Consider the following 23,252-nt stretch of genomic DNA (forward strand, 5'->3'; position numbering starts at 1 on the left):
TTGAACACCAATTCTTGGGCATCAATTACTTAAACGCTTTGGGTTCTCATGCATCAGTCACCAGCCTAGGAGCTTAAAGAACACGAACAGCTAGTGAAAATTTTCCAAACTATTGGGCTTTCCTCTCCGAAACATACAGGACAACACTTGTCAGGCTTCTGCTGTACAGTGCAAAATATTTTCCAGTAATTAATAAATTGTAACTCATAAAATGTCTACTGTGAAGGGTATTTCATTCACAGTAAATTGTGCTAAATTAGATTATACGATTCACTCATTGAACAGCCTTGTGAAGAAAGATTTCTATAGTCATCTTTGGCCTCCAAATCAAAACCGGTTAAGGTGGACATAACTCATCTTCATTGGGGAAGACCTATTTCAGCGGCCTAAAACAGTCCAAAGTATACACCCTCCACCCTTTGCCCTATTTTCCCCAACCTGTGGTTCGCTCTTTTCAGTGCCCACAATGTGGTATGTTAAACTATTTTGAACCCAGCACTCCAAAGCAGATCTTCTGTCTCCATTTCACCCTTCTATTTACCCATAGCTCCTTGGCTCACCTTTCCCAGTACCCAATATTCTGCAACCATCCTCCCTCTGCCTTTCCCGGACTACTCCCTCTTTCGCCCCCAATCTTATGGCTCACAACCTTAGGAAGACGTGGGCTACAAGAGAGATCACTCTGTGCTTCAAATGCTTAATTTGTCTCATGTTGGATTTGCCGTTCTAATTTCCCTATGGAACCATAAGTGCACCCTCCTCAAATAAAAGAAACGAGTTTCCGCTTCCCCAAAAATATTTCACAGCCCCTCACCGACCCACCTAGCGCCCCCACCCAACACACCAACACCTCCCAAAAAAAAAAAGAAATCCAAAGTTAGTAACATATCCCACTTTGTTTTTTTAATAGGACGCAACAAATGAAGCCACCATTCCCACTGGTGGGAAGGCTGCCTCAAATGTGATGGGAAGCTGGTGGTGGAGGCTGGCCCTTCTAAGACGCTCCAGACTCATCTGCCGAATTGAGACCCAGACTCCTGCTGGACATGTAAAAACAACACATAAACTCCCTCTCCCCCCCCCACCCCCAAGTGTCCCCTGTGAGGGGCAGCCAGTCAATGGAATGTTCCAGGCTCCAGAATGCCTGCACGAGTCTTCCGAACACTATGCGCAGCACCAGATCCGGAGCTTGGCTCTGCAGCTGAGATGTCTCCTAGAATCATTGTTTCCTGAGTTTGGATGCTTTAATTTTCCTCAATCAGGTTCAGATCCAGGTCGGCAAAGTCTTGCTGGAAGAGTCTGGAGTGGGTGGATGTAATACGCTCTCGTCTGATTTCCTCCTCCTCGCTCAGCACATGGATGCAGCTGGTGATAGGGCTGCTGGAAGGGCAGGGTGACATCCCAGTGCAAGCCAGAAAGGAGGAGGAAGAGCTCCGTTCATCAGAGTTATCAAAGAAACAGAGGGTTCCCACATTCTGCTTCTGCAAAAGAAAAAATCATGAGGCAAATCCAAACAAAGCAAAACATAAATCAATATGTTTAACTTCACCAGCAATCAACCTAGTGTGCTCATCACATAAAATATGCCCAACACAACGTATGCAGGATATTTAATTCTTTTTTGATAAAGCAAAGAAATTAACAGAGTGGAGTCTGCAGTAAGCTCAAAGTCATATCTGAATCAGCCAATACAATCAACAATTCAACACTGCCATCCAAGGATATTGTAACAAAGACACCAACAACATACCCCTTAACAGTGGAGTAAATACCACCCCCCCACCCAATTATTTTTAAGATAGTTTATCTTGCTTCATAACAATTGGGCCTATTCACAAATGTGGTATCAAATGTCAATCCTCCACAATCTCATTGTGTGCAATACCACAAGCCCCATGCCAGTCTGCCTTAAACCCTATTGCCACATTCTGCATCAATAAATCAACAGGTTACATGATTCGCCTATTCGCTACTGTAAGAAAATGTTACAAGTACAAACAGCTTTGCAAGGGGTATAATTTTAGATCCCAATTCTATGATTTACAGCTTGAACAGAAGAATTCAACACGTTTTTCCGCAAAACGTTTCAATGTGGGAGTTTACAATTGACTTATCTAGCTCAGTAGGACATCAATTCTTAGGTGCCCCACACAACTCTAGATTGTGGTTGTGTAACCTTTCAGCGTGAACAGGCATGTCAATGTAGTAATGCTGCACCTCAAAAGGAAATACTGGGGAGGTGGGTGAGAATATATAACTGTTCAGGTTGCAAACTATTCTGAAAGTAGGCATTTCCTTTGCAGCATCTTATTCAAATACTGTGCAGTGGCTCTGTGATAAGGATTTCTAATTTTAGTCAATACAGTAATATTTGGTAAATGCAGATCAGGAGATTCAGGTAGCTGCCCTGCAGATGTGTTTGTAGATAACTATTCTCGAAGAAAGCACCAGATTCTCAGAGCCCTTGTGGTCTATGCTTGAGAGGTTACTTGTAATGTACAATTTACTTACCTTCGGTAACAAAATATCTGGTAGAGACATATTCTAGTTGCAGATTCCTTATCTTAGAATTTCCCCCCAGGCGTCAGACTGGATCTGGAGATTTTTCTTTGAGCAATACCCTTGCGTGCCGGCAGGTGGCACCGGTCGACTCTGCGGGCGAGGTTGCCGTGATGACATCAGGAGTAGTATAGACGCCACCCTCGCGCAGCGACGTCTGTTTCTTTTAACAACTTTCCACGCCAAAGCGCAAAGCCGCTAAGAACACTGAGATTAGTGTGTCAGAGCTAAGGACCTGAAAGGGGGAATTCCTGTCCCTAGAAATCAGTTCTCAAGCGGGGAGGATGGGTGGGAGTTAAGGAATCTGCAACTAGAATATGTCTCTATCAGAGATTTCGTTACCGAAGGTGACTAACTTGTACATCTGATAGAGACTTCTAGTTCCAGATTCCTTACCTTAGAATGGATACCAAAAGCAATGCCATCCTCGGTGGTGTGCTGCCAACCAAGATCATACTAGGAAGTCCTGCAGGACCGAACGACCAAAATAGCCGTCCCGAAGGACCTGACTGTCCAGGCAGTAATTCTTAGCAAGCATGTGCAGGGATGCCCAAGTAGCTGCCTGGCAGATATCCAGGACAGGAAATCTGCGTGCTAACGCAGTGTAAACAGCAGTTGTTCTGGTGGAATGAGCATGCAAGCCTTCAGGATGTTGCTTTTTGGCCAAGGCGTAGCACATTTTGATGCAAAGAAGCCCCCATCAAGAGATGGTACGCTTTTGCACCGTCTTCCCTTTTTTTCGCACCCACATACCCAATGAGGAGTTGATCGTCCACCTGGAAATCTTTAGTACGATTGAGGTAGAATGCCAACGCTCTTTTTGGGTCCAGACGGTGGAGTCGCTCCTCCTCATGAGAAGGATGCTCAGGTGTGTAGAAAGTAGGCAGAGTGATGGACTGGCCTACATGAAAGGGTGTAACCACCTTAGGAAGGAAGGAAGTCCTAGTGCGCAACACTACTTTGTCAGGGTGCACAGTTAAGTAAGGAGGTTGTGAGGAAAGGGCATGAAGCTCACTCACCCTGCGAGCAGAGGTGATAGCTACCAGAAAGACAGTTTTAAAGGTAAGGAGCCGCAAGGGACAATTATGTATTGGCTCAAAGAGGGTACACATCAAATAAGTAAGTACAAGATTAAGGACCCACTGAGTCATGATAAATGGACTGGGAGGAAATAAATGGGCGATTCCCTTTTAGGAATCTACTCCTAATAGGCTACCTGATCAACCCTCACTCTTTAAATCTCCTAAGAAAGGCCAAAATGGCAGATAAATACCCTTTAAGGGTGCCCAAAGCGGAGCCCTGCTGGGCCAAAGAAAGAATTAACAGAAGAACCTCGGATAGAGGGGCGGAAAGGGTATCAACAGATTTGTTGGTACACCATGCCACAAATTTATTCCAACAACAGGCGTATTCAGTTTTGGTTGTTGGACGCCTGGCTGCCAAGATAACATTGCAGACTTCGGGTGGAAGGGCAAAAGCAGTCAACTGGCGCTGCTCAATGTCCACGTGTGAAGGCAGAGATTAGACAGGTTCGGATGGAGAACCGTCCCCTGTTGCTGCGACAGAAGATCCGCCCAAAGAGGCAGTCTGAGTGGAGGATCGATGGACATGCTCAATAGCTCTAGATACCATACTCTCCGTGCTCAGTCCGAAGCCACCAAAATGACTTTGGCCCCATCGTTCCTGATTTTCTTGAGAACTCTGGGCAGAAGAGGTATAGGCGGAAAGGCATAAAGGAGGCCGGAGTTCCACTCGAGATGAAAAGCGTCTCCGAGCGAGTGCTGCCTTTGAAACTCCAACGCGCAAAACAGCTGACATTGCGCGTTCTAAGCGGAGGCGAACAGATCTTACCAAAGCTCTCCCAACTGCTGAAAGAGACTTTGTGCCACCTCTGGCTGGAGACGCCATTCGTTATCGGCTGTGCATAGACGGCTGAGTTTGTCCGCTCTGGCACTGAGAGAGCCCGCCAGATGCTGAACCATCAGGCTAATGCCCTGATGTTCCAGCCATGTCCAGAGGCGTAATGCCTCCTGACAGAGGGTCCAGGACCCTACTCCACCCTGTTTGTTGGAGTACCACATGGTGGTAGTATTGTCTGTGAACACCTGCACCACTTTCCCTTTGAGAGAGGAAAGGAATGCTTTCAATGCAAGCCTGATCGCCCGGAGCTCCAGCAGATTGATATGGAGCCCAGACTCTGCTGGAGACCAGAGGCCTCTGATCTCCGCCTCTCCCATGTGGCCGCCCCAACCCAGAAGTGACGCATCTGTCACTATAGATAGATCTGGTTGGGGAAGGGAGTGGGTTCTGCCGTGGACCCAATGCGGATTCGAAAGCCACCACTGCAGGTCTTTCGCAGTCCCTTTCGAGATCTGGACCAGGTCGGAGAGAGTCCCCGGATGCTGCGCCCACTGGAACGTCAGGTCCCACTACAGAGCCCGCATATGCAGTCTGGCATGTGTCACTAGCAGGATGCAGGAGGCCATGAGGCCCAGCAGCCTCAGAGTCAGCCTCACCAAAACCCAAGATCGAAGCCGAAAGATCGGAATTATAGCCTGAATGTCTTGGACTCGCTTTTCGGGAGGATAAGTCCAAAACTGCACTGTGTCCAGAACCACTTCGATGAAAGGGAGCGACTGAGAGGGAGTCAGGTGTGACTTCAGCACGTTTATAGTGAACCCCAGCGTGTGCAGGAGGTTCACCGTAGTCTAAAGGTGGGAGACGACTTTCTGGGGCAAGTCCACCTTCAACAGCCAGTTGTCGAGGTAGGGGAAGACTGAGACCCCTAACCTGCGCAGATTAGCTGCAAACACTGCCATCACTTTCATGAGCACCCGAGGGGCACTGGTAAGGCCGAAGGGCAGCACGGTAAACTGAAATTGCTCGTGACCTACCACGAATCATAGGCAACGTCTGTGGGCAGGCTGGATGGGGATGTGGAAATAAGCATTCTGCAAGTCCAACGCTACCATCCATTCTCCTGGGTTTAAGGCAGACAGAACCTGAGCCAGGGTGAGCATTTTGAATTTCTCCTTCTTGAGGAAGTAGTTCAGGTCCCCGAAGGTCTAGGATAGGATGTAAGCCCTTGTCCTTTTTTGATATCAGAAAGTAGCGGGAATAACAACCATGACCTACTTATGGCACAGAGACCTTTTCTATAGCTCCCTTGGTCAAGAGAGTTGTGACTTCCTGGCGGGGAACGCGCCAAATGATCCTCTGGAAGGTGATTGAACGATGGTGGAATGGGTGGTGGTGCATATTCGAAAGGGACGGAGTAGCCCTTTCGAACGATCTGCAAAATCCACCTGTCCGTGGTGATGTTTTCCCAGTGGGGTAGGTGATGGCAAATCCTGCCACCAAATGGACAGGAGTGTTAGGACGGTCTAGGAGGTGTTGGAGGCTGCAGCAGGGGCAGAGATGGACTGGGCAGACCTCTGGTTCCCTGTCCCACAGCCAAGTGGATTCTGCTTCCCCGTCCACGCAGAGGCTGAACAGCAGACGCAACAGTGAGCCCCTTCCGTGGCCACAAAAGGGGCGAAAAGCAGACTTGGTGGGCGAGGGGCAGAGGAAAGACAGAGGGACCGAGCCGTAGCCCGGGAATCCTTGAATCTCTCCAAGGTCGAATCCACTGTTTCCAAAGAGACAGGAGCCATCAAAGGGCAAGTCCATGAGTGACTGTTGGACATCCCCAGAAAAAACAGTAGTACGTAACGAAGCGTAGCGTCGTAAGGCCACAGTCGTGGCAACCGATCTGTCCATAGAGTCGGCCGTGCCCAGCCCACAACGGATTGTAACTTTGCCGCATCTCTCCGATTGTTCACAGCTTGGGAGATGATAGCATGGGCCTCCTCCTATATCTGCGGCAGGACTTGTGAAACTGTATCCCACAAAGAGTGGGTATAGTGGCCCAAAAGGCATGCAGTGTTCACAGATCGCAGCGCGAGATTGGAGGAAGAAAACGTCTTGCCAAACTGTTCTAGTCTTTTGGATTCCCTATCCAGGGGTGCGGAAGGGAATGCGCCTGAAAAAGAGGAAGCCTGGATAACAAGACTCTCAGGCGTGGGGTGTTGGGACAGGAATTTAGAGTTGTTCGGAGCGGGCTGATGGCGGCGTGCGATATGTCCTATTCACAGGAGCCCGTGTTGGGTTTGGACCATGTACGCAAAAGGACATTGGTAAGGGCTTCATTATACGGCAAAAGGGGTTCAGAAGTAGAAGCCCCAAGCTGAAGCACCTCCGTCAGGTGATTAGACCTGACCTCACAAGTGGGAAGCTCGAGACCAAGGTCCTCAGCTGCCCTACTGACCACCATACCATAAGTTGCTCCCTCCGCCATAGCCACAGTAGGAGGTGACAGCATGCCAGCGTCAGGAGAAGTATCTAGACCCCTGGCTTCACCCAATTCCTGAGCCCAGTCCATAGAAGGGTCATCCTGGTATTCATAAGGATCCAGGGACCCCTCCAACCGCTCCCCATATTCGTACCCATAAGAAAAAGTCTGAATCCAACCTGGGGCGAATAGGCCCCATTGAAGTCGAAGGCAGCGTCGGCCGACGTCGCTCCGACTCGTTGGGGATAAGAATTGGGTCGACGTCTATAATGGCCACTACAGACGTCGGGAGTGTTGATAATCAACCCGGCGCGGGGAAGTTCTCAAGGGTGCGACCGGCACGGATCCAGAGATTACCTTGAAGGCTGGAGCCGAAGCCGCCGGTGCAGAACCCGAAGGCCCCTCAGCCGAACCCCTGGGGCCCGAAGGTGCCGTATTGGGGTCAGACCGCCCAAATATGAGGCGCATGGCCTCATAAAACTGTAAGGTGGGCGGGGTCGCTCCGGCAAACTAGGGGAAGCGGGAAGGTGACCCAAATGAAGGCTCCGAGGACAGGGACCTCAAGCAGGGACGCTCCTCCTGCGTCGCGTCGGCCAAGCAACAGGGCGAAGTCGGAAAGCGATGGGACTTCTTACCTTTACCCGAGGATTTGGAAGAAGACGAGTGGTGATGACTCCGCGAACGACCTCGAGACCTTCCTCTCAAGCGAGACCGGGACCTACACGGAGTAGAGTGCCAGGCCGCCATAAGCTTTAGGGACCGCTCCCTCAAAGCCTTCAGGTGCATGGCCCAGCACTGAACAAGACTTCAGGTCGTGATCGCACTCGAGACCACAGACAAACCCGATGAGGATCTGTCACTGACATCGTACGATGACAGTCCTCGCAGGGCTTGAACCCGGTCTTCGGGGACATCCTCGACACACCAATGATTCACAGAAAAACTTGACAAAACGGTCAAATGTGTGCAAAAAATAGCCAGGGGAGCTCTTCTCCAGATCACCGCGTGGCACGTAAAGAAAAGACTTGACGTCACTGCGCAAGGGTGGCATCTATGAACTACTCCCGATGTCATCACGATGCCAAAAACGCCCACGGAGTAGACCGACGCACAAGGGTACTGCTGGAAGAAAAATCTCTGGATCCAGTCTGATGCCTAGGGGAAAATTCTAAGGTAAGGAATCTGCAACTAGAAGTCTTTATCAGATATCTTTCCACAACTTCCAACAGGACTGTTTACAATAGGAATATTGCCAGACTTGTCAATGACGAGACCTTTATTATGAATTCCAGAAAGAAATTACTTGTCTCCTTTAGTTCTATATTTACCGAGAAGTCCCTCACCCAGAAGCAATGTAGGTACGTTTTGAAAGAAAACCGTATGCATGAAAAGTTTCACACTGGCATGGAGCATACAGCTGTCTGTTATGGTACATATCTGCACGGAGGGACATTAAGACAGAACAATGCTACTGAACCTAAAAAGTGTGTACAAACTTGCAACTACAAATCTGTCTGCAATTGTTTGTTACTGGGTGGGTATCTGATGGTTGGTAAAATAGCAAGGAGTAAAGTGGTGGGCACAGATCAATAAGGCAGTTGGCAGCTTCAATGGGGTGTAGGAGGGTGCTTCTTAATACTGACCCATGCAGGAAGGATGGATATGTAGAAGAAGCATAAGGACTCTGGGCATCAAGAAGGTGCAAACCAGTTGTCTGTAGAGAACGAGCAGGAGATGCATGTTGTTATATAGATGTTTGGTGTGTCTGAAAAGTAGATGGCCTTAAGGACTAGGTGAAGCATTTTATGTGCTGTGTGCTTAAACCACCACCATGCTTGGTTTCCATACGCTGATATGAATGATCTCATCTGTAGGCTGAAGAGTCCTTTTGACAAATCAAACTAATTCCTTACCTCTAACAATAATTTGTAGCTTGCACACGTCCATTATTCCAAATGGTCGGGACTCAAAAAGCTCTGCAAAAACATTTTACTCTTCGGTACTGCTCAGAGGTGGAGCCAACAATAAAAGCTGTGATGTACAGCACAATTCTGTGATGTAGGGCACAATTCTGTGATGTAGAGTAGATGATCACTCTTGTTCCAGGATGCAAAATAATATTTAAGCACAAGAATCAGGAAACTACTACTCCTGCCCTGCTTGCTGAAGACTACTGCATTAATCAGGGATTTTACAGTCTGCAATGAGAGCTACTGACAGATTGTTAAGGAGGCTTTCATCTTCACAATAACTGCTTCCCAGGTAAAACTACTCAAAGTTCACATTAGGAGTTACGGTGCAAATGTATTTCTTGTAGATTAGCAAGGTGTCAGGTGGAAAGATGATGGGGACCTGGGTCAGTGGCAGCACAAAAAGTCAAACACCTTTCTTTGAGAAGCCTACGTAAGACAAGGCACCGTCCGATGGCACATGCTAGCAGGCTGAAGATACATATTTGAAGCGGAGCCATAAGGGACTGGCAGAAAAAAGTTTACATGTTAGTCTATGTGGTAGGAGAAGCTAGAGGAAAATGTGGAGGACAGATAGAACAGTAATGGTCTCAAGACATCCATGGGGTAAACCAACAATTAAGGGGAACCCAAAGAAAGTCAAGGACGAAATGAGAATTGAAGACAGGACTGTAAGGAAATGGCTCCCTGTTGCATTTACCACCCACTTTTTGCCTGATACTGATTCTGACTTGACTGAGAAGTGTGCTGGGATCCTGCTAACCAGGCGCCAGCACCAGTGTTTTCACCTAAAATGTACCATTGTCTCCACAATTGGCACAACCCTGGCACCCAGGTAAGTCCCTTGTAACTGGTACCCTGGGTACCAAGGGCCCTGATGCCAGGGAAGGTCTCTAAGGGCTGCAGCATATCTTATGCCACCCTAGGGACCCCTCACTCAGCACAGACACACTGCTTGCCAGCTTGCGTGTGCTGGGGGGGAGAAAATGACTAAGTCGACATGGCACTCCCCTCAGGGTGCCATGCCAACCTCACACTACCTGTGGCATAGGTAAGTCACCCCTCTAGCAGGCCTTACAGCCCTAAGGCAGGGTGCACTATACCACAGGTGAGGGCATAGGTGCATGAGCACTATGCCCCTACAGTGTCTAAGCAAAACCTTAGACATCGTAAGTGCAGGGTAGCCATAAGAGTATATGGTCTGGGAGTCTGTCAAGCACGAACTCCACATCTCCATAATGGCTACACTGAATACTGGGAAGTTTGGTATCAAACTTCCCAGAATAATAAACCCACACTGATGCCAGTTTTGGATTTATTAAACAATGCACACAGAGGGCATCTTAGAGATGCCCCCTGTATTTTACCCAATTGTTCAGTGCAGGACTGACTGGTCTGTGCCAGCCTGCTGCTGAGAGACGAGTTTCTGACCCCATGTTGCGAGGGCCTTTGTGCTCTCTGAGGACAGAAACAAAAGCCTGCTCTGGGTGGAGGTGCTTCACACCTCCCCCTGCAGGAACTGTAACACCTAGCAGTGAGCCTCAAAGGCTCAGGCTTCGTGTTACAATGCCCCAGGGCACTCCAGCTAGTGGAGATGCCCGCCCCCTGGACACAGCCCCCACGTTTGGTGACAAGTCCAGGGGAGATAATGAGAAAAACAAGGAGTCACCCACCAGTCAGGACAGCCCCTAAGGTGTCCTGAGCTGAGGTGACCCCTGCCTTTAGAAATCCTCCATCTTGATTTTGGAGGATTCCCCCAACAGGAATAGGGATAGGGATAGGGATGTGCCCCCCCTCCCCTCAGGGAGGAGGCACAAAGAGGGTGTAGCCACCCTCAAGGACACTAGCCATTGGCTACTCCCCTCCCAGACCAAAACACACCCCTAAATTCAGTATTTAGGGGCTCCCCTGAACCAAGGAAACTAGATTCCTGCAACCTAAGACGAAGGACTGCTGAGCTGAAAAAACCTGCAGAGAAGACGGAGACACCAACTGCTTTGGTCCCAGCTCTACTGGCCTGTCTCCCCACTTCTAAAGAACTGCTCCAGCGACGCGTTACACAGGGTCCAGCGACCTCTGAAGCCTCAGAGGACTACCCTGCATCTAAAAGGACCAAGAACTCCAGAGGACAGCGGCTCTGCTCCACAAAGACTGCAACTTTGCAACAAAGAATCAACAACTTTGAAAGAACACACGTTTCCCGCCGGAAGCGTGAGACTTTGCACTCTGCACCCGACGCCCCCGGCTCGACTTGGAGAACAAACACTACAGGGAGGACTCCCCGGCGACTGCGAGCCCGTGAGTAGCCAGAGTTGACCCCCCCCCCAGAGACGCCTGCAGAGGGAATCCAGAGGCTCCCCCTGACCGCGACTGCCTGCTTCAAAGACCCGACGCCTGGTAAGGACACTGCACCCGCAGCCCCCAGGACCTGAAGGATTCCGACCTCCAGTGCAGGAGCAACCCCCAGGTGGCCCTCTCCCTTGCCCAGGTGGTGGCTACCCCGAGGAGCCACCCCCTCTTGCCTGCATCGCTGAAGAGACCCCTTGGTCTCCCATTGGATTACATTGCGAACCCGACGCCTGTTTGCACACTGCACCCGGCTGCCCCCGTGCCGCTGAGAGTGTACTTTGTGCTGACTTGTGTGTCCCCCCGGTGCCCTACAAAACCCCCCTGGTCTGCCCTCCGAAGTCACGGGCACCTACCTGCTGGCAGACTGGAACCGGGGCACCCCCTTCTCCATTGAAGCCTATGCATTTTGGGCACCACTTTGACTTCTGCACCTGACCGGCCCTGAGCTGCTGGTTTGGTAACTTTGGGGTTGCCCAGAACCCCCAATGGTGGGCAACCTTGGACCAAACCTTGAACCCTGTAGGTGGTTTACTTACCTGCAAAACTAACAAACACTTACCTCCCCCAGGAACTGTTGAAAATTGCACTAAGTGTCTAGTTTTAAAATAGCTATTTGCCATTTGTGTGAAAACTGTATATGCTATTTTGCTAGTTCCTAAAGTTCCTAAGTGAAATACCTTTCATTTAAAGTATTACTTGTAAACCTTGAACCTGTTGTTCTTAAAATAAACTAAGAAAATATATTTTTCTATACAAAAACCTATTGGCCTGGAATAGTCAGAGTGTGTGTGTACAACAAATGCTTAACACTACCCTCTGATAAGCCTACTGCTCGACCACACTACCACAAAATAGAGCATTAGAACTATCTCTTTTTGCCACTATCTTACCTCTAAGGGGAACCCTTGGACTCTGTGCATGTTATTTCTTACTTTGAAATAGTACATACAGAGCCAACTTCCTACAAGGACCAAAACGATAAGATAACTACATGCCTTTCTCAAGAAAAAATCTATTTGGTTTACATCGGTTATATGCTGAAATGACTAATCAGTAGATTCATAGAACCACAGAAAAGGCCATGGTCTACCAAATATGACAGTTCAGCAACTGCTTTATCTGCAATTTTATAATAGTGGTTCTTCCTACACCAGCATTCTTCCTGGTTGTATTTTAACCGTTTTGCTACATAGCAGTACCTTTTGGATTCTCTTCCTGGCTCTTTAATCATAGACCAACATTCATATGGTAAATGTAAGTGCTGAAAGTCTAGGATTTTTAAACTGATGATTTATATGATAAACTTCCCATTCCTGAGAATTCAGATCTTTGTGTAGAGGTATCATCATTATGATGCTGCCAGCTGATACAAATTAGAGGTTAGCAATAAGTCCTACCTGCCCAACTCATTCGTTCAAATGCACACCCAATAAAGTATATGTATATATATTATTTTTTTATTTTTTTAAATGGGTTGGACTTGTTCATACAGACTGAAGCCTAGCTTTGTTACCACTACAATTATTTGAATGGTGTTTTGCCATGCCAGAAATTAAATCTCTTTCACCAACAAATCGTCCACATATGGGTACACATAAAGGTGGAACTTGTTAGGCGTGCTGCTACTACCACTAAATATTTCATAAACACACTGTCTGCAGAGGCTATACCAAAAGAGATAACTCTTAATTGGTACAGACTATCTATCATGACAAACCTGAGAAACTAGATGGACTTGTGAGAAAACATACATCTTTTTAAGATATTTATGCCAGAAAACCTTCCCTCTGTAACAGACCCAACTTCTGTGTTTTATTGGGGAGGTTCCTTTTCTACTGCTTCTTTTATTAATAGATCTTTTGCTTACTTTTTCAAAACCTGCATGCAATGGTTTTTGCAATTTGGGGTATGGTTCCAAATTTGAAGTAATAAGTTTTATGTAGCAGGCATATTTCACCAAATGCTCTACCCACTTTTCTGTTCTTCCATTGCTACATCAATTTTTGTAGTTGCTTATGTGCCTCTAAAGCAGTGGTCCCCAAATTTTATGCCGCACCCCACCAGTTGCAAAAAGAAAAATCATTGGGACCCCCGCAGTATTTCTCACAACTATTTTATAAAGATGGCAATGTTTAAATATTTCTAGACCTATTTAAAACATTGCAGTTCAGTACTGTTACCTTGAAAAAAAAATGCAGTAACATGCTTCTGCTTAAAACAAAGACCTGTTATCTGTGTAATGTTGCTTTTGGCCAGAGTCTGGCACCCCCCCAGGATCACTTGAGGCCCCCCCAAGGGGGGCCCGCCCCCAGGTTGAAGACCTCTGCTCTAAAGATATACCTTCTTCCTTTCCCCTCTAACCAATTAAATACTGTCCCTCCACCCCTGAAAGGATGCTAAACTGCCTGTAACTTGCCTTTTCAAATGTGTGTTGTCCTCGTTATGAAAGGTGCCTTTTTTTTTTTATGAGATCCTTGCTCCCAACTTATCATATAGTGGTGTGCCACGAGGTGGAATCAAGACTACACAGCCTCGGTATTCAGCAATACAAACGTTTGTCAGTACGGGCTGAACACCTATGTTACAAATTAAGCATTGGCACATCTAATCAGCTACAACAAAGGGCATGCACATTAAGAGAGGCCAAGTGTTCAGACCTCATGGATGGTCAAACTTTCTCCCAGCCTCCTGGGGGCAGTAGCATTTTCAGAGGCAACTCCTGATGTCTAAGTCCTTTAGCTAATGGTAGTGGGGGATGGCCCAAAGTCTTGACTTCTAGCTAGTTGCTGTACCCAACCCACAATGGCCACCTTTGCATGGCTTAAGAGACACACTAAGCTTTGGAGGTGGTTCTCAAAATAACTTATTCTGTTCTTCTGGTGTATGTTACTTTTATGGGAGGGGGGTTTTCATGGGTGATGTTTGTGTTTATTACTATATTTTCATAACACTTTGGTGGAAAATGCCCACTTTGTCTAATTTTTTTCTGATGGAATTCTTTATATTGGTTTCATCTTTTCATTACCAATTTTTGATTGGTTATACACACCATACTCAAGTTGCGCATTCCATGCAGTACAATGGAAACATTCTTAAAGATGGATTATTTCCCTCCTCAAATTACCGCTACTCCTCTGCCAGAAAGTTGTCTGATGATTCCAAGGCCTCTGTTTTAGGAGCTCTTTCCCGCTTGTTCCTCAAATATTCCTTCTCATGCACCAAGATGTTTGGTCTCATGAAACAAAAGGAATAGAGTACTATCTGTCCCTTCTTGGATTCCTGACAGAGCTTGCAGGTGAACTTGCTTGTACTCCATTTATTCTTGGCTAAGAGATAAATAAAGAACTTCGAAACAAAGGAATCCTTGTTACTCTTCTCAAGTTCAAAGACCTCTCAAGTGTAGATCACTTCAGTCGCAGAATATGGTCTGGAAATCCCTTGCTGAGGTTTTTCTGCCATGCCTCAGAGCTGGAAAACAGCAGTCACTCAACCACTGCTCAGGTTCCCTGCTTTTCACTAAATGGTGGGTGTGCCTCCAGCAGCTAACATGGGACAAACTTTTATTGCGACGGAATGATACATTAAAGTTTAATACTTGGCCACTAAACTCCTCAGATTACTCTAACTGGACAAACAGTCCACAAATTATGGAGGAAGTTCTGCCTTCACTGAAAGGCATACTCAGTCCGCGTTCTCAAGGTAATGTCTGAGACTGATTTAAAAACAAGTTGAGCTCACTGGGAACCTCTCCCCCTTATAATGCCAACACACACCTGAAAGAACAACTTTAGGATGACAATTTAGTTTTTAAACAGGACCTTTAATTTGAGTCTGTGACCTAAACACATGCAAAATGATGCCTTTAGTCCCTGAACTTGGTACGAAGAACTGGGATTATTGAAAAGACCCAATAAGGGTTCACAAGTTTCATAACCTGCCAGGTCTGGGGAAATGAGCTGGGGAAATTGAATATACTTTACAACCAACTTGGCTTATTGGTGGGTGTTGTTTTTAATGAAAGCGCCAAAAGAATTGGAAAACGTGGTCAATTGTGACTAGACTTTCTTTAAATTAATGAACATTGAAATAGGTTTTGTGAAGGTTACAAGTATTCTGCAAGCATGTCTATGCGCCCATGCATTAATGGTTATTAAAAAAAATTTAAAAAATCCCATGAACATTCGTTCAATTTCACCTTTCGTCTCCACTGGAGCAACAATGTCCTGACTGAGCCCAATGTTGAAAAAACATAAATCTGAAGTGTCTTTCCACGCAAGAGATTCAAGCGGAGGTTGTAAAAATACAGTCTTTGGAATCATACCTGGAGACAAAGCTCCAACCAAGAGCTTGCACAGAACCATTTTTCTTTTACTTATCCCAGCCCAAAATTATGAGGCAGAACATACATCATGTTACCAACAACAGAAACCTGCAAAGAACTGTAAATTGTTATACTGTGCTAATAATCCCTTCTGTGAGCCCTACAGTGAGATTTTAGTTCATTCACCAGAGAAATAGGTTTCACTGTCTAAACATAGCACACTGTGCGCTTCTCTACCTTGCAAATATTTGTCTGCAATTATTTGATAATATCTTGGAGCTTTAGTGCTCCTCCACTCCTTAGTAAGAAATAGGATTTGTATCCAGAAGTGATAGACTTGGGCCTGCATAGTGTCTGGACCAGTGAATACCTACTTTTCTATCCTTACTCTGAAGAACTTAAAATTTCAATTATCTCCCCAAAAATGTTAAAGCAATACAATCAGGAATGACCAGAAGTGGACCACAATCACAGAACGGCCCCCCTGCTCAGCCACCTACATTAGTCTCTTCCCTGTCCCAAGTTACACCCTATTCCATTTCCAATTCACTATAATGCCTCCTCCTCTGCCCACTTGGTGTACCTCTTCTGCAATATTTTCTGGTGTGTCCCACATTCTCTAAACCTTAATCCTCAAGGCAGTCATACTAATCCCTGCCATTTCTCACCTGGTTCATTTTGTAGAAGTCCAGTGAGGGCCGGTGCCACCTCACATCCTCCTCATGGCGCCGCTTGGTCCCACATTTCCTGGTGTTTAGGTCACATGGCTGGGACTGGCTACGTGGCAGGCAGTGCTGTCTGCGCACCAGTTCAGGCGTGTACGATGGTGAGCTGCTGGCAGAGGGCAGGAATTGTCCAGTGTCCTTGAAGAGAACTGGTGAGAGAGAGAAGCGACGTTGCAAAGAAAAGCAATTTGGCCCCTCGGCACCATCAGAGAACGCCCCGATTGGTGAGAGAGTGCAAGACCCCGGCGATTCCCGACAGAAGGCCAGGCTAAAGAAGGGTGGACTGCAGGCTTGGATACATCTGAAAGAGGCACTGGGGTCATTGTGGAACCTGAGGTTGGTGGCCTGTGGGGTGGGGCTGTGAGCTTGCACAGTCAGCCCCCCGCCACCTCCCCCGCTGTTGCAACGCCGCTTAACAGGAGTCCAGACTTTAGAACTGGTGGGCCGCCATATGGGCCGCCAGCGGGAGAGGTCCTCAGGCACAGAAAGGGAGCGGCAGTGTCTCTTACTAGGAGGAGCTGGTGGAGTGGATGTGGTGTCCGTGGCTGGAGTGCAAGAAGGGCCCCTTAGGTGAGGAGAGTTCTCTCTGCTGAGGAGGGGGAGGTGTAGACCCAGGCTGGAGTGATGACGACGTTGGACACACTCCTGACATTCAGTCGTTGGTCGCTGACTCAGGAGACCCCAAGAGCGATCCTCTAGAAGAAACAGAAATAAAGGTTTTAAAAACCATTCCATAACCCAAACCAATTACCTACAGCTCAGTTCAACACTGCAGACCTCACTCAACTACAGGGCCACTTCAAGCCATGGCACAAACACCATATCCACAGAGACCTACATGCATAACAAGACCACATCCACAGGTACCATTGTTATCTACACCCAGTGACATCACACCAGAGAAACAGATGCTGTCTAACCATAAAGAGTTAGAAACCACAAATCATACTACATGGAATCGACATCTGGCAGTGTCACAGCAAACAATCACACATCACGGAAATGTTCATTTGTACAATGCAAAGAACATGACCCACATAAGTGACAGCCTATGCCCTTCACTATTTACTCCAACTAGGGACCTGGACTAAAGAGAAGTGTCCCCGTGCCAAAAACACCACACAGAGGGAATGGCTCTGCAGATCAGCCTTATAACTACCACTACAACTTTCCTTTGTATTGCCAGACCAATAAATAGGAGTCACAGTTTATGTGCTATAGCTCTCATTACCTGTCCCTTTGCTCTTTAATTATTTCGCCCTTTTAGTCTACCACAAAACACTACCAACTGCCCGTAAAACTCACACTAAAATGATGCTCTAAGGGATCTCTGTATAAATAAAAAAAATGAAGAGGTTGCATCTTCTCCATTTCAAGGGCTGTCAATATCAACAAGAATATACATTGAGAACAAAAACAGAAAGGTCAGTGGTCATAAGCTAGATCACCGGTACATAAGGGTTCTGGGCAAATCAACGCTTCTGTGGGAAGCTCTACATCTGGAGTCTAAAGTGACCCTGCTAGGATAGCCATCAAAGAAACCCTCGAAATAAATTGATGGTGAATGAGAGGGCTCAAGTAATCCTATGGAGACAAGCGAGCTAAATTTAAACCATGAGAGCTTAAGGGCCTAATGATGTCCAAAAGAAACCTCAAGATCCAACTCTACAAAAACATTAAACCCAAATGCAAACAATGGGAACCCAGGGTCTCAAGTCAGCCTAGGTAGAACCCTGTTCCCCAAAACACAGGGGAAATAAATCTGCATATGTGCTTAAGCAAACTAGAGCTAAGCCAAGGTCAGAGGACAATAAAAACGATCTAAAGTCCTCTATCAGAAAGAGACCAAGCCCAAGGGCATAGCTGACGTGGGACACAAGGAAACCCCCTTAGATTCCCCACTACTGATTTCCTTCACAGAGTCAGCCGCAGATAATTCTGTATTTTTATACCAACATAACTAGGGTTATCAGATGCCATTTCACTAGAACACCTATCTTCCAGTCCACAACTAACTTCTAAGACAGAGTTTTATTACAGTAGGGCAATGATTAAAAAAAAATCTAAACAATTTGCAAAAAGGAAAGGCTAAGACATGTAATATTTTGTCATAGTGATTTGGAAATCGCTGGTAATCAAACATACTTAAGGATTCCATTAGCCTTCCAAGGCTGTTGGCTCTTAAAAACTAGTAGGTGTATTGTCTCTGGGGAAAAAAAAAAAAATCAGCAGCACAACTACCATCAAAGAATAGTAAAAAAAAAAAAAAAAAAAAACCACACACACACACACACACACACACACACACACACACACACACACACACACACACACACACACACACACACACACACACACACACACACACACACACACACACACACACACACACACACACACACACACACACACACACACACACACACACACACACACACACACACACACACACACACACACACACACACACACACACACACACACACACACACACACACACACACACACACACACACACACACACACACACACACACACACACACACACACACACACACACACACACACACACACACACACACACACAAAAATACGGTTCATCCGTTTGTAAACGCATTATAGAACTTCATTCACATCTCACTTCAGTCATCCCAAAAAGCTGGCCATCTTCACCACCCTGTAAGCAGAGGATGGAACTGGTACTGGCTAGTACTTTACATTCGCTCCTACTTTCCACCACTGATTAGTTACTTGCGCTTCCCTGGCCAGTATGGGCCATCGGCTCTCACCACTGCATGCACTTCCACATCATTATGTTGCCTAGCATGCGGTCTCCTTGTATAAAACTATTAATTATTCCGGACATATACATCCCCTTATTTATTTCCAACAAAGGCTTAACGTCGCCTGTCGCATGCATTGGCCCCTTAATTAAAAAGCTTGCATGGAACACTAGACTCTCCAGTGCTGCTTTGCTACACTGAAGTCTTTTGCTCCACATTTGATAAACCCAGGTCTTACATGCAGCATATCATTCGCCATCCCTCTGTACCCTGCATGCTTTACCCCCGTTTGCTCTCACCCGACATGAAGTGAATGGGGCTGCTGCAGCCTTCGAGGTCTGGATGATCTGGCAAAGGCTGAGGAGACAGAGGTGGTTTCATTGTTAGTTTTTTTTTTTTTTTTTTTTTTTTTTTTTTTTTAAATGGACCTTTATTTGTGAATGACTCTGCATTGATATCACCCTGCAATGAGCATATAAGTCGACAGCTATCGGTGCATCGTCAAAATGGCTTGCTTTTGAGCAGTAACTATGATGCTCAACTGCTCTGACCATGTTCTGTTTGACCTCTGCCTTTTTACTCTTGAGGGAGATGCTAAGAATCCCCATTATAACAAGCATATTCTGGTATGCTCTTAAGCAATAGTTGGCAAAACCAAACCCTTCTATATACAAAACAAAAACAGAAAGCTGGGGCTACTTTATGGATTGAGAATTTTATTTTTACCAAGTATTTGATGAATAATAGAGCTAGCTCTGGAAAGCAACGTGCCACTTACACTGAACTTTCACTGTTATGGAACTTCTAGGAAATGGAACGGAGCTTACCATACTGCGCATCAGAAAATATATTGCGCAAGGTGTACTTGAAGGCACTGCCTATGAAGCTTGCATGCACATCATCTGCAACATCAAGAGTAACAATGAGCTTGGTGCATGCTCCGACAATAGCTGTTTAAAAAGGACATTCAAGTCGAGGATCATGCTCCTTGTATGCAGGTTTGTCTGCTGAAACAGGCAGGATTTGTTTAGGAGCAGGACACCTCTTCTGAGATACTACGTCCCCTTACCTTTGCTTCAATTATACATAAACTGTGGTAAACACACACTTGCAGAAATTGTTGGAGAGTTCAGTAGCTTGAAATGACTGAGTGAAATTCCAGTGTTAACTCCCACCTAGGTATGAAGGGATGAAAAATAAACTGCAGAATATGTTTCTCTCCCGATACATCTGCAAACTGAAATCTATGATGTATAGGTTTGGGGAATCCGGATTTACGACCAAGCAACCCTCTAAGAATAAAATACACTTAACATGCACAGATTTTATTTTCCTTTTTACATAGTTCTATTACTAGAGGATATAATAGCTGGACTACTACATTTCATGGGCGGACCAACTATTGTGAGAACTTCCAACAAAAGAACTCCTGTTTAACATCACACTAATTAATTTCAGTCAATGAGGGTCTTGGACAGCAGATGAGCAATGTTTAATCTGCAAGTGCTGGAATACATTTTCAATATCAAAGGGGATAGGAAAGGTTGTTAAAAAGTTTGCGTCTCTAATGCATCTAAAATTGCAAAAGTGTTTTCATGACTCAAGTGTGCTCTAAGGGCAAATCCCCATTACTGATCGAAATCGGTCAAAATGCTCAATGTAACCCACTGAACAAAAAGCAATTTAGCAAAGCAATTTAACACCAACAGAAATGGACCCACACTGACATTTGGGCAACCAGGTTTCCGTGTTTGTCACTGGTAGCTTTGCCATTACTCTTCAACATATGCAGATTTGAATAAAATTACAGAATTTAAGATTAGTGAAAAGTTCATGAAAACACTCTCCATAAAATGTCTATCATTTATACATTACAAATTTACCAAGAACATTTTTAGCAATATCAATTTGAAAGCATGCCCATTTTAAAAGCATACACACAAAAATACACATACAGAAGCAAACATATCCAATACTAAACAACTGTCAAAGTACTCCATACTTTCAGATTAGAGTTCCCTTGCAAGTCTCAGGATGGAAACGGAAATGGGCCTAAGTGGTAGGCCTTAAAATGTTAAGGGTAGGATTGCAGTAGTGGAATTTGTGCCATTTGGCTGGGGGGCATGGGCCTGGAGAAGAGGGATATGAACCACCCAAAGAAATCAACTCACATTACAAAGACTTAACAGTGATACATATTGGGGCTTAATAGTGTCTACAAGTAGGATGTACTAAAAGAACCAAACAAAAAAGTTCATTCATCAACTTTACAGGGTACATAGCGTGGGATGTATTTTTTGGGAGAGCAAAAGCAACCTCACCTAATGTAAGTAGCTGGGCAAAAGTAATTTTGGGCCAATAAGATAGCACTAGGCAGGGCTCTTTATAATCATGAGTGACCCGTTTAACAATGCTTTATACATAGTGAACATTTTAGATATTGCTTATCAACCAATTGGGAAACAAACCATTTCTCCCAAGGACTACTGGCAGAGTAACTAAAACATTAGCTTACTTCCTTATGGGCATGCCTGGGGTACTGCTACAACTGGGGTGAGATAGAACTTGCACACAAATGAGCTTATCTTGTATGTGTTGGGTTACTGTCTAAGCCACTCTTCCTTAGACCACCTGAAGGAGCAAACGGCTAATGACAGACCCAATAAGATCAAGCTATCTTGGTTGGGAAAGACCATTATTGGCCCAACTGAATAGAATCATCAAATGCAGTGGCCTGGCTTGATTTTAGGTGGTTATTTTCCCCAACCAAAAATGGAGGAAAACGAGCTTAAACCCTAAACAAAACACTTGAGGGGTATGAATAAAAATGTAGGTCATTGTAGCTTAGTTCCCACGTAATAGAATTTGTCACATAAAATGTGTGGACTACAGATGCATGATGCTCGTATACATCATCCGTCACCCCATGTAGGATCAGAGTCCTATCCCAGCTTCAGAAACCTGTGATACCTGCTCTTAGGTTTTCTAGTTCAGATTACATTCAGTCCTCTGATGACTCCATAGTCTAGGCATGCACTGGAGACGTGCCATGAATCAAACAGCAGCACCAAAAGAGTATTCCGCTTAAAGACTGATTGTGCGGCTCACTGCTGGTAGTACAAGACCTGGCTATTGTGTTTAGAAGGTCGATGTATTCATCTCTCCCAGTCAAGCCGATCAACCACGGTCAACATGCTAAACTAAACCAACTGAACAGAAATCAATTTAACACGAACAGAGTTGGACCCCTACTGAAACTTGGATAATCCGATATCTGTATTTGTCACGGATAGTTTTAACCCTCCTCTTCAGCATCTGAAGATTAAAATAAAATTACAATAATATTTTATACTATCTTGGTTGGTTAAGACCATTAAAAGGTCCAAGTGAAAATGCAGTGGCCTAGCTGGACGAACATTTTAAGGGGTTATTTTCCCCCAATCAAAAGTGGGGGATAGAAGTTTAAAGGCTAAACAAAAAAGTTGAGGGGTAAACATTGGGGTCAGTATTGGTTAGTTCCATCTTAATAGAGTTTCTCATTCTCTGACATGCTGACTACAGATGAATTATGCTCACTCACCTCACCCCTCACTCCTTGTAGGATTACAGTCCTATCATGACCCATTCCTACTGGTGGAGGAGTGTGGCTAGTGCACTAGAGCAAGTACTACTTTCTCCCAATCTTGCCAGGAACCAGTTAGCCCTATTAATATTGATACAGACTTTCCATGGACCCAATTGTTTCTTTAAACAAAATTTATTACTTTTTCTGGATACTGCTACTGAAAGGTGGATGTTTAAGTTTCTAGATCAATTGTGGGAAATTCAGCCACACTAGCTCAGACCACAGATTGCAAACTTGCATATAATCAATAAAAACTGCTTTTAGCAAGCCAACTGCTGGCAGCAGTATTCTTTATGCAACGGGTGCCCATTTTAAAATTTATTTAGAAAGTTTTCTATAGCGCTGGTAAGACCCCGAGGGTATCAGAGCGCTTTTCAACAGTATAGATAATATACAAGTTCAAAGAGAGTTCAAACAGTATAGATAATATACAAGTTCAAAGAGTTCGCCCATCCTACCAAACTAAAATGGAGCATTCCATTTGGATGACTCCTGAGGTCTCCAAGATACTGCAGAAATAATGAATAATTTGAAATCAGTTAAAGAGGATATTAAACAGGTACAGTCAGAGGATAGTCCCAAAAAGTAAC

General features: G+C 45.5%; 1 protein-coding gene across 3 annotated transcripts in view; it reads right to left on the reverse strand.

Moving 5' to 3' along the window:
- Positions 1-877: 877 nt before the first annotated feature.
- Positions 878-23,252, reverse strand: part of FAM53C (family with sequence similarity 53 member C) — a 110,337-nt gene continuing 87,962 nt past the window's right edge. For 2 of the 3 annotated variants that reach the window (XM_069244441.1, XM_069244440.1), the window contains exons 3-5: positions 19,337-19,394; positions 16,198-16,949; positions 878-1,481 (exon numbers count right to left, since the gene is read on the reverse strand). In XM_069244441.1, coding sequence (XP_069100542.1) covers positions 1,245-1,481; positions 16,198-16,949; positions 19,337-19,394 — 1,047 coding nt within the window. In that variant the 3' untranslated portion in view covers positions 878-1,244. The remainder of the gene's footprint in view (positions 1,482-16,197; positions 16,950-19,336; positions 19,395-23,252) is intronic. The other variant, XM_069244442.1, reaches the window with a different exon arrangement.

This window comes from Pleurodeles waltl, chromosome 7 (assembly GCF_031143425.1).
Source record: "Pleurodeles waltl isolate 20211129_DDA chromosome 7, aPleWal1.hap1.20221129, whole genome shotgun sequence".
NCBI lineage: Eukaryota > Metazoa > Chordata > Amphibia > Caudata > Salamandridae > Pleurodeles > Pleurodeles waltl.